Here is a 26933-nt window from a genome sequence, read left to right as displayed (position 1 = left end):
AAATTGGTGTCATTGTATCAACACATTCTTCAATAAGAACTGTTAACCCAATGCTAATTTTTTTAAACATATAATGAAAGCAACTTGATCTAATGTGATTCTAGAAAGCAATAGCCATCAATCCCTTCTCACACGAGTTATATGCAAAGAGAAATAATGCAGCCAGGTCTCATCAAACTAAAAGAATCCGAAGCCAACTGCGCCTTTTAAAACTGTGGAATAATACAAAATCCCCTTACACACCTCGTTATATGAAATGTTGGTCTTTTAATCTTACACTAAATGAATGGTCAAAGTCTCATTTTAAGACTGATCATGTAAGATGAATCTCCACATTCTCGCAGAAAAAGAAACAAAAATGTAAAGTTTTCACCTTGTTCGAAGACAAAAGCTACGGTCAACGAAAAGACAAGGCAAGCAACAGTGGTCACAAATCACAAACACTCACATTTCAATTAACTAAGGTCGTGCCCACTGGCCACCACTTTCACTTCTTTCTCATGTGTTAGTTCACAAACGTCAAGAAGGTGGAAATAAATAACCCATGATCAACAGAATTAAATAATAATGGAAGAACTAGTTGGTTTTGTTTTTGCTTGTCCAGGATTCACTCCCAATCAGTCTACGGGGGTATATTTCTTCACCGCATATCACTTTATAAGAAAACTCTATACTACGCCACAGCAAAGCCACTTTCTCTGCATTAACAATCAAAATATTAAATAAAGCTCAGACACAGATTGAACAAACTGAAGGAGAAATTTCATAATTCAGATCGTGTGGCGGATGCAAATAAATCAGCTTAGTATATCAAGACCTAAACACTGCAAGGGAAATTTGTGTCAACGTTTAAATTTACCTTCTTCGGAATTTGATCCTTCTCGTCCATATCGTCAGTATCAGATTTCCGTGGGGTTACAACGGTCACTGCGGTACCGTTGGTTTTCTTCTCGTTTCTGGCCTTGTTAAATATAACGGTGAATCCTTCTGATGTGGCAGGGTTGTTCACGTCCCATTCACCAAATTTTGGCAATGGCCGACCTTTATCCTAAGTAAAGGTTCAACACTTGAGACAAAAATGTGCAAAATCTTGAAAGACATTGTGCAAAACTTGTCCCAACTTTATATCTCAAATCTATAAAATTGACAATTCACTTCTATGCGATATCAACTTTTTCTCTTCTTTTTTGTTTTTAAGACAAAAGCTATTGATTGTCCAACTCTAAATAAAAGTTGATAGCAGAAGTAAAACAAAAACCATCTCATACATTTAGAACTAGAAATTGATTTTGTCATGTAGACACTAGTTGTTGGTTTTTAACACATCAATTTAATTTTATTTTCAAAGATTCTGTAGAGTGGACTTAATAAAAAGAGGAAAAATATATACCTCATACGTATATATCTTCTATTTTTCCCCTCTTTCAACTCTATAAAAACTTTACAATAAAAAATTCTAAGATGTTTTTACTGTTCACTTTCACTGACTTCGTTCTTCATCTCAAAAAGCAATGAAACGTTGTGAAGGGAACTTAAACTTCAAACATAAAAAATGGCGACAAATGTATTGAACATGCTCAACTTTAAATCATGCATAAATAATCCTCATATTTAAACTTTGACAATGAACCTCCAAATCTTCAAACCCGGGGTTATACACATGTAATCACCTATTATTAATTAATATATTATTAGTTTTCATAAAAACATGAAGTTTAGGAGATTTCAGATTTTATAACAAAATGTTTAAGCTGAGATGTCATCTTTTAGTACTGAATTGACAGACTAATTAACAATGAAGGTCATTCAAATAAATATAATATCAAATGAAAAAGAGACCTGAAAAGACCCTTATCCATGGGAATGAAGAACAAAAGGCCTAATGGCAAGTCAATTCTCCCCAAGAATTCTAAGAATTCCTAAAATAGTTTAACTGTAATTTCCAAGAATTCGAAAAAAACAGCTTCATGTAGCGAAAATTCATTATATCACCTGCACAAATTAAGATTTTACGAACAATTGATAACCTGATTATGAATTTTACTTACGCGTGTCATCAAGGTGATCCTCCGGAACAACAAAAAGAACTCAGCCTTGTCGATGAACTAACATGTATTAAGCAGTCGACATTTTTTCTTTTCGAATACACTGATATAATCAAATACAGGAAAAATTGAAAAAATTTACCGAAGCCATAGATGAGAATCGCGGGGCTTCCAATCCAGGGATCGGGAAAGTCGGTGGAGATCGGGAGAAAACGATGCAAACGCCAACTGTTATATGCGTTGGAGAGAGAGGGCAGTGCCAGAAAAATAAGGAAACAAAAGAAGAAACTGTTAGCATCGAGGGGCACGCTTTGTCTGCAGATTGAAACCGTTTTTGTTTCCCGCGTTCTGGCGCTATGTTTTTCGGTTAAGAAATCAATTACATTCGGTCCATCAGATTGAAGTTTATAACGACATTATTAACTATATTTTTCTGGGAAAGTCGCATCAAAATTCAAAACAACGAATTTTAAAATCTTATGATAGAAGAAATGAGCTTTTTCCTTTTCTTTTACCACCTGAAGAAATGAATTAAATAATTTAAAATCTGTTAATAAAAAATATATTTTTTTAAACTAAGGAATGAATAAAAGAACTTTAAAAATTACTTGTAACTTCTGAAGATTTTTTGATGATGAATTCAATATATATATATATATATATACACAATTTAATTTGTGCATTCTCTGCCAAAATAGAGAATTCAAAAAAAAAAATTTATGGCCTAATAGTAATATATTTGACCACCTATCGAAACATCTAAATTGTAATTTTGAATAAAAATAAATAATTTCGTCTATTCATGACACCCTCATGTAAAGCAGATAAGAATTTAACACAACTTCAGAAATTCTTGCAATTCGAACGATATGAATTCCTCCTGTAAAATGATATAATTTGAAACTTTAAAAAAATAGTTTTATTTCTTTTACTCTCAAGTTCAAATAATAACTTTTCCACATATCACCTCCTCGCAAATATACTAGAGGATGACTTTGAAAAATTGTAAAACATATATATATATATATACACACAACAAATTTGTTTAATCTCGGGAAGATAGTTAACCAGGTTTTATGAAAGAATAGGAGGGAGTATTATTAAATTTATATATATGTGAGAGAGAGAGAGACGTAGATAATAATTTAATTTGTAGCTGTAAATTTATTGGAACTAGTTAGGCTTATAATATTTGATTAAAAGTTAATTAACAATTTGAATTCAGCATGCAGCTTGAATCAACTCATTTAATAAGTATCTCAATTACAATCATTAAAATTTTTCAGTATTTAAAAATTATTAACAAATATATCATTCCCTCCAAAAATTTAAGGTTGTGTTTGGATGGATGAATTTAAATTGAACATTTAAATTCAAAATCTCATATTTAAAATTTCACATTTAAAATTCATAAATTTTAAATTCTTTATTTAGATGATATAAAAAATTTTAAATTACAATATTAAAATATTTTATTTGAATTTAAAGTAAAATTTTAAATTCTATATTTAAATTTAAAAAAAACTTAAAAAATTGGTCAAACTTAACGATTTGAATAGCCAACTTCAATAGGATCAGACAAATAAAGCTCACTAGGACTGTGGCACTAGGGATGATTGGAACGAGACCTCTAACTTCCATTGAAACTGGACCGACAACTACAATAGGGATAGGACGACCGACTACCACTAGGAATGGACTGACAACAACAACGAAGATCAAATAGCCTACTTCCATTAGGACCAAATTGATGGCTACAACAAGGATCAAATAGTTAACGAGGATTTAATCCCGATGAAAGTCAATCATCTGGTCTCATTTGTCGCAATTAGTTCAGTCCCGGTTGTCGTTGTTAATTCGATCCTGGTGAAAGTCAAATGTCTGGTCCTGATCATCATCGTCGATTCGTCTCGATAGAAATCAGCTATCCAATCCCAATTGTTGCCATCAATCCAATCCTAATGAAAGTTTGCTGTCCCATCCTTGTCATTGGTGGCAACTTGTTTTCAATAACTTTGACAGTTCAATTCAATTACCGTTAGTAAGTCAATCAAGCCTTTATGCATTTAAGTTAAATTACAAAAAAAGCTTGAGTTAAAATTTGAAATAATAGAAGTTCAGCAAACAATTTAAATTACAAAAAAGATTAAGGAGAACACTCAAATTTAAATTCATACATTTTTTATTTTTCAAACAATGAATTTAATTCAAATTCAAATCCAAATTCATGTGTGAAAATACAGCATAAAATTAAGTACTTTTTTAAGTTTTACATAACAAAATCCCTTCAATCATTGTTATCATGCCATGTGAAACTTATTAAATGAATAAACTTAGACCACTCATCGAATCCAAATCTAACTTCAAAAGATGAGTTGGATTAAATTTAAACTTACCATCAACTTCATGTTCGAGATTTAAGTGCATATCTACGTAAATTCTCATTTGGTTCCTCCCTTGTACGTACACTTCACAAGTAATGTTCAAACTCCAGGCATACATTAACCAAGGTCCTTCCTTGTCTTCGATATAATTTACAACCTTATCAAAGATGCCCACTTTCCATCGGTGCTTTTTACATGCAGAGAGGATATTTTGAAAAATAATAAATCAGTTTCATTTGAGTTTTCCCATCCAAGCTTGTAGATTTTTCCCTGGTGGATTGCAAGATTAGGTGGAGCTGTAATAAGATAGTTCTCTACTTGTGTTGTCTAAGGTGACACACGGGGAAAAAGTTGGGGGGGGGGGGGTTGTCATGACTAGCTCAAATAGTTCAATTTTACAAGCTCAAGTCTATGATCACTCTCACCCTCTTCTCAACCCTAATAATTTGGACAAATTAACTAACGGGTCAAGATATGCGACATTACAATGGAAAACCAAGCAAAACTAATACAAAGAAAGACCTAATACAAATTCCTACAATAAATATACAATCATAACTGCAATCAGAAAAGTCAGTGTGTATGCAAAACAACATGCACTCCAATTAGGCAATCAGACACCCTACTAGCCTAAACAGTTTCAGAGGGCACACAAGTTAGGTCTCAACATTAGCCTTGTTGCCAGAAAGGATAAGGGAAATTTCCAGACCACGGCTAAATGCTTGATTAAAGAGAAGGCGAGATTGAAAGGTGGAAATGAATGGGAACCATGACAAAAACGCTATGGGCGCAAATATAATCATACCCATCCCAGCATCATACAGTCTAGCAAATTCACGCACTGATTCCCACAAGCCAAGACTCCAAACTATCTTCCTCCATGTAATAGCCACCTGCAAGAAAAGTGAAATAGATTATAATATATAACATACTTTCTTCCACGTCAGGCCAAATTTGGGAGAATTAAACGTCAGAATTGACAAGTACTAAATCTCAAGACTCGATTAATATGATATCGATAGTGCAGGGGAAGATATGAACAGATTCTAAATGCACCCAGCAACAAGACCATATATACTTCGAGTTGTGTACAGAATAAAAACTGATCATTGATATGATATGCATAATCATGCATTGACTTTCAGTGATGCATGCGTTCTCTTAAAAATCAAATAAAACAGTTGCTCATGGACTCCTGACTCTATTTTGAACTCTAGTCTCAGACACTTCTCCTCAAGGCACCACAACTTGATACAAATTACTAAAATTACTTGTCCTTTTGTTAGCGGTTGCATGCCGTTAGCCTAACATAGGTTCGACTCACAGGAAGATTGAGTGGGACCTAGATGTCACATCAAATGCATTTGATAGCAACAATGAAGCAAGAGTTGAACTTACGGATAGTATTGCCCATCCAGTAGGGATAAATGCAAGGATGCTAGCAAAAAGGTCAGCTATTGAGAGATTGGTAAAAGCAACAACAAGGCACACGGCGGCAACAAATCCTAATGCAGCAACTCCCTGTGTAAATCGCATCACTAACTGAAAGTCGGATGATTTCTTTGGGCTGTAGGTAAAGATCTGCAGGGAACAGAATATTAGAAGAGCAAGAAATGGGACAAAAAGTTTTAGGGAAAACAGAGCAAGATAGGTGTGATCCAGTGAAAAAACATGTAAAAAAGATATCGAAGTACTTGACAAAGAAAAGGAATTGAATAGATTAGGCAACTAGTTCGAACCTTAAATATCAAGACTAAGCCAACCAGGACGACCCAGGAGAATCCATAAACCTATGAAACAGTCAATCATCAGAACCCATAAAGAAGAAATTTTTACATGAGCATTATTTAAAATATTAAATAAGCCTTCTTATATGATTACAATATAATTAGTATTAGTAGTTAAAGAATTTCATATTACGCTTCACATTAAACTCCTAGAACTGACATGAAGTGGTAATAAAAATTTAATCCATGGAGGAAGAGAAGAAAGTTTACCGCAAGTGATGTATCTGCTCCTGTAAGGTGTAGCTTATACACTATACCATACTGAAATACGAAAAACCTCAAACTCAAAATAGTCTCCAATATACGGCCCCTCAAAGTGTGGATATGCATCTGCAGGAACGGTGGCCATCATTAGACATAACAAGAAAGATGATGACAAAAAAGGCAATTCTAACATGGCATACATGCCAATAAAGAGAAATACAACAATCAATTTAATCAAATTTTATTAGAAATGAGGTAACATATAGGTTGTGATGAATCAGATCAAGACAAGTCGAGATAAGAACATGTGAATTTAACAAGACCCCATGTCACCGTCAAAACTTACAAAGAGAGACATAAAAAGAATGGCAAAATGGCAGAAAAGATGGGCCAAAATACATTGGGTAAGGACCAGATGTGACACAAAAGTAGGGGAGTATATCTAGGTAGTGTTTTAGTATGGGTAATGGCTACTTTTTGGCTCTTTAAAATCTATATGTTTGTATAAAAGGAGGGGGGAGTCTTTTGAATATTGAGATTGGTGGGAAGAATTCTGGCCTCTTGAATGCTAGGTTGGGGTGGAGGAAGATCATCTTTCTTCATCATTTTATCTTTATGCTTAGTGTGTTTTTGTGATTAGCTTATATTTGTATGTTCTTGGGTGTATTTTGTGCTGTTTCTCTGTAACGGTAATTTAAGTGTCTGAGTGAGATGAGATTAGCTTGAATCATTGTTCCCCTTGTATTCCAACTCAAATATTCAGCAATAGTATTTTCAGTCCCATTTGAAGGGTGTTTTTCTAGTTCTTGCTTGTTTTAAGCTTAATAAGGTAGAGGGTTCAATCAGAATTCTTTTATCTGCAATATAGATTAATATAGAATCAGTTATGAGTTTTATGCTAGTAAAATATTTTAACAGGAGATAAATTCAGTTAGTAAAGTTGTTTAGTTAGACTGGAAAAAGTTGTTTCAGATTATTTAGAAAAATCGAAATACATCGTTTGATTCAATTAGTGTCAAAATATATGATTCATTTACAAGATAAATATCGAAAATTGCTGACCTTCAAAAAATTGATGTAGCCAATGTCACATTTAGTAAAGATTTATGACACATGCATGTGATGTGCATGATGTGTTCAAAGCTGCCTATGCGAATGACTAAGGCATGATATTTCTAATTCAATAAGGGGATACCTCGTACAAGAATGATTGTAGAATAATACCACACTCGTCAATTTTTTCCGTATTTTATGGTAACATTTTTGTATCAGTCTCTCCCAGATCACACTGGCATTGGGGACATGGTCATAAGATTGCATGCTTGAGCTCAATCAATGTCTAGAACAAAATCGTGATGGGTAAATTAAGGATATCAATCTCAGTTACCAAGATTTCAAAGCTTACGTCTGCGAAAATGCTTAGCTAATGAGTAAGGACCACGGAGAGGAACTTGGAGCAATGTCAAATTTGAATGCAACTAGAATAGTTAATTGCTGGTAGTTGGAAACCATGCCAACCATCGTTCATTTCATATGAAGCATTGTGAATGGAAGGGCAGAAAAAAAGGGGAAGGTGAAGAAACAATAGGTAATGATCTTGATAAGCATGGGAAGTACATTGGTATTGTTAAGAATCGTACCCAACATGATAAGGTAAATCAGGTTAAGATTGACATAAACTACGTTATGGAGAAGGTTGATTCAGGATTAATAGAAGTCTCTTGTATCCCTAGCCCTTGCAAACCTGCAAATGGATGACTTGCTAACAAAGGCAGTAAGAAGATCTGAATTTGAAGGATTAAGCCCCAAAATGGCTTTGAAGAACATTTACCAGCCAGCAAGAGGGGCAATGCAGCTGATATTTGTGATACATAGCGCACTAATGACGTCACGCAGCCAGAAACAACCAGTCTTCAGAAGCTTCGTTTCTCACATTTTTAAGGCTTTCCTTTTTGTATTTGATTGGGGTGCACAGAAACGTTAGTTGGGTTTTTCTATTTACATGTTTGTCCAGCTTGATTATTAAGATGACAGAATTATATTATCATTTCCCCCCTCTGTTTGGTTCAAATAATACCATACTTCTGATTAGTTTTCCCCCTTCCTATCGTCAGGCACAATGTAAGGCTAGTTGTTGTTGTTGTGGTTGTCTGGCACAATATAAGTGACCCAGAATAAAACAATAATCAACTGGCAAAATAAATGAGAACCTGCTCTTCATCCCACCAAGACTCCCAACTATTTTCTCCCTTAACACCTACTCCTCCTCTGTAAAGAAGCCAATTTGTCCAATCATCAAAATCCTCCACAGTCCTGTTGAATGCATAATTTTTGTGAGACATCAAAATCCTTTTTTGTTTTAAAAAAGAGCTTTGTCAATGACAAAGACAGGAACCAATCAAGATGGAGACAATATGACACAATAAACCGCTGGAAATAATTAATGTTACAAGCAACTTACTTTTGCCACTCAAAACCAGAGGGATTGAAAATGTATGGAGCAAAAAGCCAGGAGATGACAAGGAACCAACTGCTAATGGTTAGCAGAACAAACGAAACAGCACCTCCCCTTGTATACCCATATGCAATGTAGACTATTAGAAGCAATGCTACTTCAAGACTGTTACACATCATACATAATTTCATTTTAGATCCCCAATTCCTTCAACCACAAACAAGAGAAAAAGAACTACAAAGAAGAAATGAATATTACTCACGCTTTGACAAAGTGGCTCCGAGAATATAGTCTATAATTTTCAGCAAACTTTATGTGACGTACAACAAACCCTCTACCAGTTGCTCGGTACTTTGATTTAAAAAGAGAGGAAAATTTTCTGTAAGCTGCATAAAAATAAATAGCCACAGTACTTCAAAGGGAAAATAACAATAAAATCTTTCTGAATTATATAAATGACAATTTGATCTTTCGAAATGCCATAATTCTACTAAAATCGCTAGGGACTTCTATGTCAATAAATTTCAAAGTGAAAACACAATTTTACTCTTATTGAAAATAACAAACCCCCATCATAACTTTTGCTTAAAGAATAACCACTTTTATTTTTGTGAGTCGCAGGAGTTGTATAAGAAATCACAACTTGTCAAGTATAATTTCTGTTATTGAAAAACAAGCTCCAATCACAACTTTTGATTAAGGAATAACTTTTTTTTTGTGAATCGCAAAAGTTGAACAAGAAATCATAACTTGTCAAGTGTAATTTCTATTATTGAAAGACAAAATTATTAAAATAACAAACCTCAACCACAACTTTTATTTAAGAAATAACAACTTTTATTCAAAAAATCATAAGAATTGAACAAGAAATCGCAACTTATCAATAAAAGTAAAATGATCTTTTCAATTCAAAAGGACTTCAGTGAAATTATGACATTTTGAGAGATTATATTGTCATTTATATAATTTGAAGAGATTTTATTATCATTTTTCCTATTTTCAATTTTTAGAAGAAATGACTAGAAAACATACTTTTGCACCCCCATGGAGTATAGTGCGCCCAAAATAATGAGTTCGAGTTCCCAATGAGAAAGTAAAGAAGACTGAACACAGCTGAAGTTGCATGGTAATGAAACTAAAAACAGCCTGGAAATAATTTCAAGACAAGGGTAATTATAGGATAAGAAAAAAATCAAAATTGTTGAGGAAATTAATTTGAAGGTGGACTAACCTTCAGCAATCCAGTTTCAAGTATAAAACCCATTATCATTGGGATTGCAGTGAAAACTCCAATCTGGACCAAAAATTGAGCATTCAAAGCCGCATCGAGTGCTGTACTACCCAGCTCTCTTGCCTGCTTTGAGATCTGTTCATCAAGACCAGAGAAGGCCTGAAAGAGATAGATAAATATTGTGGGTTGGTATGTAAACGTAGAATACCATGCTCATGTTAATCCGAGAGTAGAGGTAGAACTAGAGGCAATTGTTATACTTCGGTACGGCATTACAATATCAAGGCACAATACAATATCATACTAAGGTATGTTAGAGTGCACGACTAAAGACATCTAAAAAGGAATTGCACCATATATGAAACTTTCACATAACATGAACTACTTAAATCACCAAAACAATGACATTCACTGACTACTCGAAATTTGTTAAAATTACATCAGGTGTAATTGATTAACAATTCAGTATTCAGAAAATCCAGATTAGGGTATTTTCCTTTTAATTAAGCTCAATGAGGATTAAAAAAAATAAAGAATATAATGGTGGAAAGGGCTGTCACACGTCAACGATCAATTTCATGAAAACAAATTAGCAATCATAAACAGCATGAAAACAATCATCCTCAATATAAGACAACAACAAGAAGACGACTTATCCCAACAAGTGGGATTGACTACATGGATTGCACCACGTCATTGTGCTCTACTAACAATCAAACCTTTGGATACATTATTAAACAAAAGGTCTCACTCAACAACTTCTCTGAGTGTTCTCTTTGTGTATATCATCCTCAATAGACAATGAACCAAAAATGGCAACATTCCCTTGGACAAGCATGGTGCAAGTCTAAAAAGATAGTTCTTCAACTTTTATCAGCTTACCAGGTATACTCTTCCATACAAGAATATGTACACTGTGAGGACTGTCATCTGCATTCGAAATTTGTTGGAGAAATAATGAGACCACTGCTCATCAAGAACATTTTCTCATAAAACGTTAAAAAAAGGTTTGTTTATACCATGGTGCAAACATAATAACCAACAGTTGTGTAGAAGAAGGAAAGCATTCTGAAGAAATCAAAAAGTTGTCCAAGTCTATAAACGTCCCTACTAAGCACTTGCTCTCCATTACCACCTGCCACTTTGCCTTCGAAGAGAGCAATCTGGTTTAATCCAACATCCCTTCCTTTTCCAACCTACAGGAGGCAGTAAAAAGTAAATGAGAAAGAAGATTATGCAGACCTGCAACCTGACACTATTCATCATTCCCAGTTATATTAAACCTGAATGTACTCATGGTGCGTTACATTCCCCTGCCTCAATGTGGAGTTGAAACCTGCGATACAAATATTATTTAAGCTCAGCTCAGTATGCTAGATGACTAAATTATGTTCCTAAGCATCAGAGCTAAGAACCAAAAAATATAAAGACATGCCATAAACACTTCCATGTTTGGTGATAAATGCATGTCAAATATATTTTATTCTTCTGGTAGATGACTATGCCACGTGTGCAAGTGATGAGAGGCTTATCAGCTTTTATAACAGCCATATTCAATTAAATAATAAATGACCTAGGCATTGAACCTATAAAGCATAGAAATGAGATAACATGGATACAAAATCTATATAAAGGCATGGACCAAAATCTATATTGTCTTCACAGTGTATAAAGTCACAAATCGAAGACTTACTGTCCCTCATAGCTCTATACAGAGGTATAGGTATGACAGTAACAGCAAGAATATCATAAGGATCTGGTGTCTATACAAGTTGGACTTTTCATAACCAAAAAAAGAGCAAAAACCTTCAACAAATGCAAGTTAAATTTAGCATAGCTCCATATTAAAGTACTTGTTGTTCATAGCATTGTTGCACCATATAATATCTTACGATCAGTTGCACGATTTAAAATGAGTGATGCCAATCACACAGTGTGCTTTAATTAATGTATTCATGTCGATAACCTAGTTATAAATATACATTATTTATTTATTGTAAATATGTTATTAGCTGGTCAGATTCATTGTATCATATATCTCCCGGTATCTCGGCCTATCCCATGATTTAAGTAAGCCCACATTTACTGTTTTGATTCTCTGTATTTGTATATATTCCCTCAGAGGGTTCAGTGATGAATATAGAAGTATTTTCCCTCAAATATCTTCAATGCATATCTTAGATACTATGGAAGGGTTCTTACTCCTATGGACAAGGTTAGATATGAACTTATATCTTGCTATTCTTTACTTGTAGCTCTTATTAGCAAAGAATAAAAATATAAAGGATATGACAGAGATTCACTAAACATAAAATAAATATAAAGATTAACAAGTCACAGCACTTCCAAGAACTACAGACAAATGACAAATCGCAATCTTTGCTCACCAGAATATATATCTTCACTGATATTAATAACGCGCGATGCCTTACTAATGCCTCCCCTAGTAATGTGGAATATTCGGTCAAAAACGTCAGGATGTCCATAGTGCATTCGAACTCTGCAAGATTTGTATCCAACCAAAAGTCATTGACCAATGTCTACAAGTTATGACTTATCTATATAAAAGATCATATTAGCATCATTTAAGGGCAAGCGATTTTGAAAAATTTGCACAGGCACATGAAATTTTGAAGTGAGAGATGACAGAAGCGTAGTTTATGTCACTTGTGCTTCCGTATGACCTGAGCGTGAAAAGAAAATCAGAGTCCCTAAACAAAGGAGAGAAAAGAACTATAGAAATGTGTAATCATTATTTTACCTAAAATTTAGATTTGCTGGTAATCATGTGATTTTAGCCTATTATTTTTATTTCATGATTTAAATTATTTATTGCTGGTAATCATTTTACTTCTATACGGATTTTTACATGGGCTTTTTAGTAGGAAATTTTTTGCAGATTTTTAGTAATTAATTGGGATTGTCTTATTATTTCAGTGCCATTCAATCTTGCTTTAAATTCTTCATGACATGACAATGAGTCATCTCATTCCATGTAGTATTCTTCTAACAATTATTTTTGTTAGACCAGTAAAAAGGTGTTTTGATTGGTTTAGAATGAAGACGATCCCGATTACTTTGACCAGCAATAGGCTGCAGCCCAATTCCTTCAGATACTTTTTAATCATTCATACCAATGTATATACACTAAAATTTTGGTGCCTTGGTCTCTATGGATCTCAATGCATTTGCTCAACCAAAAAGGCTCCCACTATCTGCTTAATATTCTGGAAAACATAAACCATATATTTTTTTCTCAAGAATGATTGGACAAAGTTTGCACATGCTGACTTTTAAAGTAGTGTAAACTTGTTCTCCACCAGCTAACCAAAAAATATTAGTCTCGTTCTATTCCTCTAAGCACATAAATCATTAAAGCATCAATGGCAACACAAACAAGGATAAACGATTCAGTTACTAACTATACAAGTGAAGCAGCTTTTCCAAAGGCAGTAATTATTGCGATGAAAACTGGACTAAGACAAGGGCTTCCTTATGGATTTACAACTTGATTAGAAAGCTATTTTGAGCTAATATTTGTTCAATCTTTTAGCTGTTTTATTCAAGCCTTAGAAGGATTACTTTTACCCATTGATTGTATGGCTCTCTCAAAAATTCTCTGTAAACGTGATAATTTTGGGTAAGGCACACCTTCAAGTATGTGAACTTACATTGATACAGAATGAACATTATGATAGGTCCCAACCAACTGCTGCCACAAAAACACACCCAAAAAGACACGGGAGTGGCAAAATGGCAAAAAACAGGGGACTATTGGTCCAGCAGATTACAAAGAAGCTTATCTATAAAAACAATTATATAAAGTGAAGGCACAAAAGTGAGTAATGATGAAGGGTAGGAGGAAGCAGTTTAAAAGTAGAGTGTGTGGTATAAAGAGACTAGCTGAGAAAATGGAGGAGGAGGAGGAGGAGGAGGAGAACTTTGGGCATAATAGGGGCGTTGGCCAGATCAGTTAACTTGATATAGTATAATATTTGTTGAGTAAAATAGTAAAAACTCAAATTTCCCAGTTGGCTTGATTTCTGTTTATATTGTTCTAACTTTTAGTTGAGTTTTAATAATTTTTTGCTTCAAATTCTATAGCACAGAATTATTGCAGGCGCAATAAATTATTTTTACTTTGTGAAACTAACTAAACATTTTACAAAACTTTGGCATCTCAAAAGTATCAAAAGCAACTGAAGAAATATATAAACTAGCAAAGAGAGCAATTGCCTAGTAATGCCATAAAAGGTAGAATATGCAAACTAACTCCAGATCAAAGTTCAATGGTCTCAATGGAAAACAACCCACATCATGTCATAGATGAATTACGAGATGGATAAATAAACCTCATGGAAAGGGACCATTGAAAGATGCAGTTAAAATGTATGCATCAAAGAATTTCATGTTTCATCTATTATAGATTCTCTAAATCAAATACAACTCACTTGAGAGGATTTGCTAAAACACGCTGGCCCAAAGTTACAAAGCTAGTTTCTTGATTTGACATGAACCAGGCCAAGGATGAGACACTGCAGAGGGTATCATACATGCCATCAGTACGCAGGACAATTAGAGCAACAAAAGCATAATGGTATCATCATTTCCAAATTTTAGCAGGCCAATCCCAAACCTTCCAGTAAAAACATGCTCTCTCACTCCAAGAATAGTTGGGGGCCGTAAGCCATGGTTGCCAAGGAATTCCTCAAGAAGATTTCTCATTTTCATAGCCTCCTCCAGATAATTGTCCTGTGCAACAAAAGAGGTCAAACCAATTTATTTTCCATTTTCATTTCAATAGACATTCATTCACGTGCGCGCACACTGAGAGCAAGATTAAAGGATAAGTGAGTAAAAGGAGAATTCAGGAGTCCCCTGCTAGGATGCTAGTAACTATACTTGAGTTACATCAGGATTTCTCATCAAGAATTAACACTAAATAGGGTAGTAGTCATTTGAGGAAATCATTCAGATTATTATATAAGAAAACTATCGGTTTGATCTCATGTCACTGATTCTAGAAGATTTGGGTTATTTGGATTTAACGTTTTATTACTTATTTCATTACCAGATCTTTGCTACCAATCCAATGAGAATTATGCACTGATGGAATCCAAACAGCCGAATATGAAACTAACAGCACCTACATCTAGGCTAGAAATCTAAGCACACACTGATATAATATCAATATTCAAAACATTCTCTTCAGTGAGAGCTCATAATCAATGGATACAAGCTACTGGAAATGAAAGGAGTACACACTCTCACTCCCAAAACTCACTAACCACAAAACACACTAAAAACAAAAGGAAAAAATATGAAGACCTTTCTCCACCCCAAAACTGGTAAAAAGAAAATCATGCCACAACGGCACAACCCCATGGGATATACAAGCCAATCCTCTGAGCCAAATCTCATTAGTACATCTAGATATAAGAGATTATAAGAAATGCCAGGATTCTTTCTACAATGGGAAAGATATGTAGTTACTAGTATGAAGTTGAGGCATAGTCATGTAATTACATCATTTACTGTGTGGTCAACTGTTGGGCAGGAGTTATTGTGCCAGATTGTTGCTGTCATTCAATAAAGGCTCCAATCGCATCCTTATATGCAAAATGTGTGTACGTGTTAGTGAATGAGAAAGCGAGAGATTCACAAGAGAGAATTGCACATATTTTGGGGATTTATGTGGATTCTGGATAACATGTTATTCTCAAAGATATTGTTCGTCAGGTGCCTAACCTGTCTAACTTTTAGTTATAGTGCTATCACAGCGTTATCTTTTCTATTTGGTTGATAAGTTAATGTCTTTTAATTTACAGTAAGGTGACTTTGCGGGATGCTTAGACTTCTTGCCCTCTCTCCCTTTGCACTTCCTCCATAAATGAACAAGAAAAATCAGCAAGTTAACTCCAAAATTTTATATCAATTCAGAGCCCAACAAAAGTTTGAAATCTTAAATGCTCTACATTACACACACACAGTTTTTAAAATCTCAAAGCATGAAAGAAGCTCTAAGGGGGGGGGGGCAGGGGTTTCAATGTTTTAATGTTACCTTGTTTGGTTTAGGAGGGGAGGGAAGGGAAAATAATTATATATGGACAAGTATACCCTTATTTCATTAAAAAAAAAACATTTCCAACTTTATGAATAGTTAATAAAATATACATGTGAAGTTCAAAAAAATACTTCTTTTTAAACATATCACTGTAACTATAATTATACAGTTAACATATATAATTAACTATATAACTACAAACGGCATTAATTTCTCCTTCTGGCGTTTAATACGTAATCACAAAAAAAAAATTTAATTTCTCCCAATTGCAAACCTCAACTCCTCTTACACACCCAAACTTCCTTTTTTTCTCCTGCGAAACAGCAAAATATCAGAGACCTCAAAACCCACAACCGAAGAGAAGCAAGGAAGGATCATCCCCAGAAATGAAGCTACTTTGATCCCCAGAGACAGCATCAAAAGACTACATCAATACAGTTAAATCTGTAAGCACTCAGTCCACCACAAGATTTGTTTCTTTTGAAGCATGGGAATTTTAATCTGTGTTCCATGATCTATCTCTAGTATTTTCTCTTCTTCCCCCTTTTACAGTGTGAGCTTTTCCGTGCATCAGGCGTGGCAGGGCTTGTTTTGGCGACTGCAACGTGGATGGTGGACGGTGGTCATGACTGCAAGTCACAGTCTGGTGTGATAGGAGCGAAGAGGTAATAGGTTTTATTTGGGGAGGGGCATTTTTGGATTATCATATCACAGTATGTGTAATTTAGTCATAATGCAACAAAATAATACCCTCCCCTCCCCTCCCCCTGAGCCAAACAGGGGGGGCAAGTAAACGACAGAGAAAAACTTTTCCTTTCTTCTTTCCACTTGTTGATCATTCTTTTTTTAATACCATTTCATGCTACTCAACAGTTCATTATTGTACAATACTCGGATAAACAAATGTCACTTTTGTGTAATGACCAGCTCAGTGGCAGATTAATAAATAACAAGAATACATATTTGTACCTGGTTCATGTCAATTGTTTGAACAGCATCACCACGAGTGAAAATTATAGCATGGTTTTGGTTTTCAGGCTTTCCTTCACCAAGCTTCGGATCCCCAGGAAGTTTGATAGAATATATTTCCTATGCACAAGAAGAAACGCTTACAAACACCATTGTTGACAACTCAATTCAAGAAATAGTCAAGACTAAACAGGACTGAAACGTCAAAAAACAACAAAAAAGCACTCTTCTAGAAAAAGCAGTCATATTACAATGACCTTGAACAGTTACTGACAAACTATTCTCTGTTTTTTTTTTTTTTTTGGCAATAGAAACCATGATAAGTGAAGACACTACAACCATGGAGGAAAAGGAATTAAAAAACAATTAATAGCTTGAAAGCGTTTGCCAATCCCTTCGTAAGTCCACTAGGAAGTACCCTCTCAGATTGTAATAAAAAATATATACTCTGAAAATAAAAGGGTATCAATGAAGGACTAAACCAAAGATACAAAATTCAGGAATCACCAAGAATTTATACTTTTAAGAAATTTACTGCACACAATCTAGTACAAAGACCGTAGGATAAACCTCTTGGTTATTTTTCTAGGCAATTTGCCAATTGGAAAACAATACAGAAGCACCAAGCATAGAAGAAAAAAAAACAGGAACAAACATATTAATAAACATAGTGCATGTTCGGCTTCCAGTTAACAAACCCAGTTTTCTGAAAGCAATTTTTTGTTACATTTGCAAAACATACAGTTTTGGGTAATATTCCATTTGCAAAAGTCAGTTTTGATTCACCCAAACAAACAAATCAAAACTGGGTTTGTTGAAAGTCAGTTTGGCAACTCCAAATGGTTAGCCAAACATACACATAATCTATCAATCAACAGAAAATTTATCATTATCTCAAGACAGAAAACCATTAAATTAATCAGAAATGTGAATATGTGAAGAACAAGATGAACAACCAAAAAATCCAAGCACCATTGGCATGACCTCACTATTGATTTTCTTATCCTATTAATGGAATCATAACAAAACAACCAAGCAGACCAAAACCATGTCTATATTTTTGGTAAACAGAACAATCCATGAAGAGAGAGAAAGCATATGATACTGGTCCTAAAAAGGGTATATTATCATTGTAATTGTTAAATCCGGTCCATCCTGGAATGACCATATTAAACTACCCTTTCCTCAGGAAAAAATAGAAAATAATAAATATTAAACTGATTGCAAAGATCAACCAAATCACACACATAACAACACACTATCATATTTTGAGCACGTGCATATAGGTGATCAATGTCAATCACCAAATAAGTAGAAATTGTGCAAGGAAACGATTCTTCACCTGATCTTTTCCATTTATATCAGCTTTTACAAGCTTTGAATAAAATTCCCTCGAAATCTGTCCATCACTTGCACCACTTTCCTCAGCATGAATGAAAGCAACACGGAGAGCCTCATTCCTGATAACAAGAAAAGCATACTTTGAACAGGCTAATAAAATGGACAGTCAGGACAGAACAAGATCACTTCACATTGACCCCAACCAAACGTGCCGCAGCACCTTGTATCTTATAGGGTATGAAATTCAGTGTAAATTTCTCCAATTACAACTGTTGTAAATGATCTGAATCTTGAAATTAATGGAGGGCGACTGATTCTGGAGAAACTCCAGATCTGATGTAATCTCCAAAATAATTTTTCCCAATTATTTGCAACCTCTATTCCATTTATACCCAATATTCTCTAGATGTTGGGCACTTATTGCAAACTATTATTTATTTTATTTTACTTCCTTCTTTGGATCTTATGATCTACGTGTCATTAACCATTGCTCCCAGACCATTAATATTTCTTCTTCACAGTTCCTTCTTGTATCAGATATTTCCAGTATACTTTCAAGAACATGTACATCATGGGTTTCAAACAAAATAATCACTTCAGTTCAGTGCTCTCATACTTGTAATAATTGTGAAAGGAACACCGCAAGATACACGGACAAAGGAGAGCAATGAAGAAAAAGAGACAACAGATGTAAAGTACAGGTTCCGTTGTCAGTATTATTGTGGAAATAATCAGAATATTTACCTTTAATGTCTTTGATTTATTTCTTCTTATCTTTCTCAATATTGATTTTAAATAGCCAAAGATAGGATTTTATCCTCCCTTCCTTATTCCTATCTGAGAGAGATCGTTACTGTATTTTTGTGCATTTACTGTACCCATATTGTTCAATGAAACTATGAAGTATTCTCAGATCATTTTGCTCGCAATTATGTACATCATTCATGATTCACTCAGGGAATACTCTTTAAACATCTTCAAAATATTCAAAAGCCATTCATATCTAGTTGTCTCAAGCATTAGCCAACTCTCCAAAAGATTACACTTCAGGATGTGAAAAAGAGCATTACTAAAAATTAAAAAAAGACCTTGCTAAAAGGCACAGGTACAAAAAGTTCAAAACCCGTCACACCCACTTCAAAAAGAAATTTAACAGCAAACAAGAAACAAAGTCACAAATTTCATACCTTTGTAATAACAGAGATATATCAGCAGCTTCAGGTGCCTTCCGCTGCTTTTGTTGCCCATAAATTTGGCATGATACTACATAAGTAAACTTCAAATCTGCTTGAGCCCGTGACTCACGTGACAACTCAAAACCTTGACTTGTGATCAAGTTGTTTTGATAATAGTCATTCACTATTGTGACAACAGATGGAAATAAGTATCAATACAATTATTGAACAAAAAAAATGAAACAAACAGAAAATCACATCCCAAAATGGAACACTCTAATATAACTACCTCCAATCGATCTACTCTCCATATAACTTTGCAACATCAAAGCCCTCCTATAATACATCATACCTCGTACTGCATTATAAAAGTTAAATGATCATAAAAATATGCATGGTCAATTGGTCAAAAACTAGCCAGAAAGCATATCAACAATCAACAATTTGATATCAAGGAATTGTAAACATTTATAACCTGTCCTGGCTAAAGTCTGCCCTCGATAAGATGCCCAAAAACGAAGCTCCAGAGAATCACTGGAACTTTCTTGAAGCTCTGCATCACCAGTGGACACATCTCGACCAATTCTTTCAAGAAAGTTGTTCCATTCATCTGCAATAGTCATTTATTTCAAGAGTGTTAATGGGGACAAAAATAAAAACCCTTCCTAGATGGATAGCTTCCAGAAAGACATCAACCAACATTATTGGTTTTGCTAACGATAACATCCATACCAAACTGATTTAACACCCAATTGGAGTGTGATGGAACCCATCTCTAAATTGATATTCAAAGGGTATCAATCACTGCCAGTGTTATATAATTATAATTGTGACAAGAATTAGTTATAAAACAAGCTGTTAGGTTAGAGATACAGGGGAATAGTTGTTGGGATTATATTGGATTCCTATAAATACCTTTGTCATTCAATTGTAAACCCATGCTAGATCAATGACAGTTCAGTACTGTTCAGAAATCCCCATGTCCTAGCCCCACAAAACACAAAACCTGATAACGTTATTTTTCCTTTCATATTTTGCAATTAGTTTTATCATTATTAGATAAGATTTTATAGAGAGAGAATTGAGGGATCCGAATCAGATTTGTTCTCTCCCTCCCTCATTTATATATGTAATACAAGAAATTATTCAGTAAACAATTGCACTCTTCTCTCTCAATCTCTGTCAATTCTCCTCTCTTCTCTGTCCTTCTCTTCTATCTCTCCCTATCTTTCTCTATTTTCTCTTCCAGAATTACAATTCTTTATCAGCCAGAGTATGATCTAAGCAGCTGGAAATACCGAAAATAAGCATAAAGCAAAGAAACAAACACACAAGAACACTCGCAAATACTCTAACTGTTTGAGAGGATAGACTCTCCCAACTTTCACACACTGATTCCTTACCTTCCCTCTGACCCCATTCCCACAATATATTTCCCGACACCTCTCTCTCTCTCTCTCTCTCTCTCACACACACACACACAAACACTCACCCGCCCACACACACCTCACAGCCCATGAATTAGTCACCGGTTAGGCCCATTAGTTATGAGGCCCACTAATAGCTACAATTAATTGCACTTAAGGGACTAAGATGTGTTCTTAGTCAAGAATTAGACATAAAGGACTTAGAATAAAATAGTTTTTAAGTATGGAAGAGACTAGATCAGAAAGTCACGTAATTGTGCATCAAAGGAAATACATGTTGAATTTGATAAGTCCATTTATAAATAAGCCTAACAAACAAAATTTAAAAGCAGTCTACGGAATACTTCAATATTTGAAAATGACACCTGGCAAGGTATTTAGTGATTTCACTAATAAGTCAAATAACCTGATTTGACCAATAAGTCCATTTATAAATAAGCCTATTTAACAAAATTTAAAAGCAGTCTACAAAACACGTCAATATTTGAAAATGACACCTGGCGAGGTATTTACTTCAATAAGTGCACAAACAAGAACTTGGAAGTATACAGGGATGTAAATGGGCTGGTTCAGCAACTAAACAGATCCTCCATAGGGTATTGCACATTTAGTGGGGTAATCTTGCAACTTTAAAAGGCCAATAGATAAAACTTGTTGCCAGAAGCAGCACAAAGCTAAGTTCAGGGCAGCAGCACATCAGATATATAAAAAAAATCCAGTTGAATAGAATCTGAGGGAAACTTGTTAGTATGGGATATCAAGTCCCATATTGAATAGTATGGAACACTCAATGGAATATTTAAGTGGATTGATTCTCCCACCTCAACATTTACCTTTCGGGATAGGTCCCCATCCCATTTAGGTACCCATTAATTGATATCAAAGTTTCGTTGTTGGCAGTTCTGGAAAAGGCTATCCATGGAGGATTCTGACTAGCAAAAGACCAAGTTAAGTGCCATAGACTATGCGGATGCCGGCTTTTCATAGGGGACCAATTGATGAAGACTTGGTAGTATAGGATACCAAGTCCCACATTGAGTAGTATGGGATGTTCAATGGGGTATTTAGGCAGGTTAGTTCTCTAATGGGACCCTGGCTCCAAATTAGACCACCTCTAACTATACAAAGAACATATTTACACACAAAGATAAAAATAAAAACTAAAATGCATTACTTCAAATACAATATAATAGACTAATACAGAGAACAATCACACCTTCCAACTTCATATACTAACACAAAAGGGTAACAAAGAGAAAGAAAACAAGATACAAACCACAAACCATGGCACTTTAATCACAACAAAATTGAAACTCTAGAACATAACAAGTTTGCCAATCTTTCGAAATGATTGGCTTTCTCCACTCAAATGCTAAAGGACCAAATGAGTTCCTCTCTCCTCAACCTTCCCAACTCCTTTCTTTACATATCCCCCCTCCACTTTCAAACTGCTTCCCTTACTTTCTTTTTATCATGACTACCTAGTTTTGCTCCCCTACTTTCCTATCTCATCTGGTCCTTACCCATTGTATTCTTGCTTGAACCAATAGTCCCATCTTTTCTGCCCTTTTGCCATTCTTTTATGTCTCCTTCTATGAGTTTTGACAATGATAGGTGATGGGGTCTTATCATTCTCCCACCTCAACAACTAACTTTTGGGATAGGATCCCTCATCCCACTTAGGTACCCATTAGAGTCCTCGAGGAACTAGAGTTCTTGGAAGGGAAAATAAGAGTTATATATGAAAAAATGTCATCAATAAACATTGCTAAAAATCTTGTTTATCACAAAAAGATTGAACAACAGGAGATTTATCAATTTTTCATTATAAAAAAGGTGGAGATTATCATCTCACTGATTCTATGAGAACATTATCATTGTTGCCATCTTCCCTTCCTATGCACATGCTTGTCCATTCTGACTAAAATATTAAACTCCATGTAGCAAAATCACTGAGTTTAGTTACAATAAAACCATGTCACAAAGCTCAATACTTAAAACTTATAAGTGCAGGGGTTGTCCACTTGGTAAAAGAGCTTCAAAGAACAGTGTCAAGAGTCCAACTCCCACAACATCCATTACTCATAATTTAATTACACTCAAGCTATACTGGTCTTATACTCTGCTCACATTTCTAGCCCAATAGCTATAATGTGAGGGTACACATTAGACATTGTAACAGATCGTAATAGAACTATTGATGGGATTTCACTTGATAACCTAACTTTTGGTAAAATGGCTTTGATAAATATTATAATAAAATTAGTCCCAAGTCTTTACTTAATTGCTTTAGCTTTTTAGTTGAAAGAGCCCCTGACAATTATCATTTGTTACAAGACTCAAGAGAAACATTGTCGTCATATTTTCAGATAAAAATCACTAAAAAACTTGATCACGAAAAAAAAAAAATTGAGACTTCAAAGTCTAGAAACAAACAAGTGTTTATTATAATGAGTTCAAAAGAGAAGTCAATACCTGGAAATATCTTTTGCAGATAGAAAATAATAGATATTCCATCTTCATTCTCCTTTTGCAATTCAGAGGTACTATAAAGTACAGTTTCACTATAGTATGGGGTGAAGACACTATTTTAAACAAAAGATATAAAGGAAAATGTTAATATGGTGGCATACTAGAAATTTTTTTTTGGGGGGGGGGGGTTGGGGGGGAATTTGCTTAAACATCGGGCTTATTATACCTGAATGGAATCATTTCACTAACAGGCTTTGCGGGAGGCATGTCCATAAATAAGGAATTAGTGAAAAACTCTAATCTTCTTCTCGCTTCAAGATTTTTAGGAACATTAGCAGCTGAGTCCTTTACAGTAAGGAGAAGGTGTAACCTTTTCACCAGCTCTTTCTACAACACAAAAAAAATAAATAAATAAATAAATAAATTATTCAGTTACCCTGAGATGTGAACAGAAAAACGAGGAATAATTGGAATTGGAGGAAAATAAAAAAGGAGGCACTCCAAAGCTCTTACAATTTCTGGATCATTAGGCCATTGTATTCTAGAAAAAAGGCGTCCCTCATTCCTAGCTCTAGCTACAATGTTCCATGTATCAATTTGTTCCCTAGGGAATAAAAATGTTAGAAGATGGCAATCTAGACAATTGATACAAATCACAGGGCCTTGAAAATCGTAAATATTCAACGAAGTACCTTAAATCTGATGAAAGCAAATCATGAGTAACAACTTCATATAGATCAAATAGAGCTTTCACAGCACCTCTTTCAAGTCCAGGATCATTTCGAATCTAACACAGATCATTACTGTCATAAATATAAGAAAAGATACAGCCTACTAACAACACCAACTACCAAATATTTCAATACAAACCTCAAAAAAAGGCGGGGGCAAATGTTTCTGTTAGGATCATAGAAGATTCATTTCATTATTGTAGATATTATACATTTATTGTAAGGAAGGGAGATTTTTCTGTCATTATGAGCCATTGAAGCCCAAGGCTCCTCTCTAGTCTCTTGTATATACATCCCAACCCACAGAATAACAACATATTACAATCATATCGGTCTACAATTTATAATCTTTTACTGACTAAACATAATCAAGGAAAAGACTTGGAAGCAAGGGAAATTGCCGAAGTAATGAAAATATATTTGAAATAACCCTGTAATTAAACCTGATAAAAAAAAATAAGCACCATGAACTCAACACTACCTGCTTAGAGCGCTAATGCTAGCATCAAAAAAAGTACAATTTAATCAATTAGGATAATCAGAACGGCAGGAAGAAAAAATTTACTGAATTTTGAAACTTCAATGTCATATTTTCATGGAAGTGTTTTCAGAGATTTTCCATTTCTCCAAAGAAATATCATTGTAGATGAAAAAAAATTACTCAAGACCTCGAGAACGGTATAGTATATCACTTCCAAGTCATTAAATGATTCAAAAAAACAAGCACAGCAAGTACAGCGCCAAAAATATTTGTAGCAACATAACATTGATAAGGTAAAAAGTATAAAAAAACACAATGTCTCTTTTCAGTTTAAATTATTCACAAAGAAAATTTACTAAGATTGAACAATCAGTGACAGACTAAATAAGCCTTCATAATAATACAGAGTTATATCATGCATATGGTCCGCAGGATAAATACCAGGAGTCCAGTCAATGCTGTAAATCTTGATAAAACCAGTTGAAGCTTCTTAAGTGATAAAGTGATAACAAGTGAACGCTCCCTTATACTGTTATTGATTTCATGAAAAATCCGTTCTACCCTGTGAAAGAGAATATGTGGAAAAAACACATAGAAAGAGATGTTTACAGCCTTCAAAGAAGTGGTTCAAACTGATAACAACACTAAGATGCAGGCAGCAGATTGCTTTGAAATGGATGTTAAAAAAATAAAAAAATTTCTCACAACAGAAAATTTTAAACAGAGATAATCTGAAACCCACGTGCATTCACTAATCTCAGAAAGCAAACATAGAAAAGTTTCAAGAGGCCATACTATGGAATAATATAATCAAGGCAGTTCACAAAATAGAGTCTAGGGAGATTTACAATGAGGTCCCAAATAAGAAAATTAATTATTTTAGTTCATTTACAAGTCAAACTTCTATATTTATAAGTTAAACTTCAATATTTACAACTGGATGGAACTTGTAAGTAATTAGTTTTCTTATCTAGGACCCATATGTAATTCCCCTTGAATCTAGCATATCATATGTACACTATAAGCAACATTTATTCTCAGTTCTCTTCCTTTTTTCTTTTAGGGTTAAAAGGCAAAAATACCCTGGAACTTTTTCATGAGGGGTATCTAGTATCCTAAAAAAAGGTGCAATTTCATCCTACCATTAACTCATATGGACGTTGATCGTTAAAATAGCTTTGTTTGACCAATAACGCACATGTGAAATGTTGTTTTGTGCTTAGCTGGCTTGATCACCCCTAAAGATGCCATTTTCTCTTCCTCTCGTGGGCTTGATCACCCCTCTCAGCCTCCTCTTCCTCTTCGCCTTCCCATCTGCCCTCCACTTGCAAATAATTTGTGAGATTAGAAGGAAGTGTCTTCATCAAGAGTCGACTCCAACTATATAATTTGTGGTTAATCCAGTGAGCTGATTTAATCCGTTTAGGTCTTCTTCTGTTATGATTTTATAATGTTGACATTAGTTAGTTAGGGTGATTTAGACGTTAGGTTAGCTGCTAGGTTCCTATAAGTCCTTATATAAAATCCCTCACGTCTGAATGTAAAGGCATGACAGATTAATAAACTCAGTTCTCAGTGTCTCTTTTCTCTCTAATATCTCTTAATCTCTTCTCCTTCAACCCTTCTGTTCCTCTCTCTACCTACCTTCTTCTATATTCATCTAAAATTACAAACATCTACCATCTTCCTTCTTTCAAAGAACCAATAAAAGTTAACTCCTTTTCTTTCTTCAATTATTTCCATTCCCTCCGTCTCAGCTTCTTTTCTAAAGGTAGCAATTGGCAACAATAACGGCAGTGGAGTGTTAGTGCATAGACGGATTGTCAACTGATTAGTTTTTGCCTCTCACTCTCTCTCTCTTCTTTCAAAAGTTCACAACTTGCATTCTGGGTGATTCATAATTCTCAGTACTATCAGTGATGTTCGCAAGCTGCTATGGCCTTTGGTTATTTTTGGGTTTGTGCTAATGCAGTTCAATTTTCTGATGAAGTTGACGCTTGGTTTCCTTAATTTAACACAATTCACTTAAAAACACGAATAAATTTCTGCTGCAAAGTGGGAAGTGTTTTCCCAAAATAAATTTCTGCTGCAGAAGTTTTGTTCAACTAATTCCTTGCCTCAGATTTCTGAGATTACAAATTCCTATCTAAGAATTTTTCTTTGACCA

General features: G+C 34.5%; 2 protein-coding genes across 4 annotated transcripts in view; both read right to left on the bottom strand.

Moving 5' to 3' along the window:
* Positions 1–424: 424 nt before the first annotated feature.
* On the bottom strand, positions 425–2414 carry LOC129310102 (protein NOI4). The gene is made up of 3 exons (XM_054951955.1): positions 2188–2414; positions 860–1048; positions 425–698 (listed from the first exon to the last, which is right to left on the bottom strand). Exons 1-3 carry the CDS (start codon positions 2341–2343, stop codon positions 669–671), a joined length of 375 nt encoding a protein of 124 aa, XP_054807930.1. The 5' UTR covers positions 2344–2414; the 3' UTR covers positions 425–668.
* Positions 2415–4762: 2348 nt separating this feature from the next.
* Positions 4763–26933, bottom strand: part of LOC129308386 (callose synthase 10) — a 53667-nt gene continuing 31496 nt past the window's right edge. The window contains exons 27-51 of one of the 3 annotated variants that reach the window (XM_054949496.1): positions 25208–25328; positions 24247–24341; positions 24068–24158; positions 23781–23941; positions 23558–23667; positions 20131–20265; positions 19945–20013; positions 19668–19839; positions 18482–18599; positions 17140–17259; positions 14743–14858; positions 14558–14641; positions 12494–12606; positions 11390–11442; positions 11126–11302; positions 10989–11036; positions 10107–10265; positions 9908–10021; positions 9138–9226; positions 8882–9040; positions 8631–8733; positions 6427–6546; positions 6169–6219; positions 5828–6010; positions 4763–5322 (exon numbers count right to left, since the gene is read on the bottom strand). In XM_054949496.1, coding sequence (XP_054805471.1) covers positions 5086–5322; positions 5828–6010; positions 6169–6219; positions 6427–6546; positions 8631–8733; positions 8882–9040; positions 9138–9226; positions 9908–10021; positions 10107–10265; positions 10989–11036; positions 11126–11302; positions 11390–11442; positions 12494–12606; positions 14558–14641; positions 14743–14858; positions 17140–17259; positions 18482–18599; positions 19668–19839; positions 19945–20013; positions 20131–20265; positions 23558–23667; positions 23781–23941; positions 24068–24158; positions 24247–24341; positions 25208–25328 — 2998 coding nt within the window. In that variant the 3' untranslated portion in view covers positions 4763–5085. Of the gene's footprint in view, positions 5323–5827; positions 6011–6168; positions 6220–6426; positions 6547–8630; positions 8734–8881; positions 9041–9137; positions 9262–9907; positions 10022–10106; positions 10266–10988; positions 11037–11125; positions 11303–11389; positions 11443–12493; positions 12607–14557; positions 14642–14742; positions 14859–17139; positions 17260–18481; positions 18600–19667; positions 19840–19944; positions 20014–20130; positions 20266–23557; positions 23668–23780; positions 23942–24067; positions 24159–24246; positions 24342–25207; positions 25329–26933 lie in introns of those variants that run through there. The other 2 variants (XM_054949497.1, XM_054949498.1) reach the window with 2 other exon arrangements.

The sequence above is a fragment of the Prosopis cineraria genome, unplaced genomic scaffold (genome assembly GCF_029017545.1).
Source record: "Prosopis cineraria cultivar Desert tree isolate PC_DT_omini unplaced genomic scaffold, ASM2901754v1 PC4, whole genome shotgun sequence".
NCBI classification, from domain to species: domain Eukaryota; kingdom Viridiplantae; phylum Streptophyta; class Magnoliopsida; order Fabales; family Fabaceae; genus Prosopis; species Prosopis cineraria.
Note: the sequence above shows the minus strand (reverse complement) of the source record. Positions and strands in the feature narration are given on the sequence as shown.

Bases quoted from the DNA above. Each gene is read 5' to 3' on its own strand.
- LOC129310102 (XM_054951955.1), bottom strand. From the start codon at position 2,343: ATGCTAACAGTTTCTTCTTTTGTTTCCTTATTTTTCTGGCACTGCCCT. The intron at 1,049-2,187 runs GTAAATTTTTTC...ACCTTTACTTAG, and splicing joins GATTCTCATCTATGGCTTCG to GATAAAGGTCGGCCATTGCC. The intron at 699-859 runs GTAAATTTAAAC...TTGTTAATGCAG, and splicing joins AGGATCAAATTCCGAAGAAG to AGAAAGTGGCTTTGCTGTGG.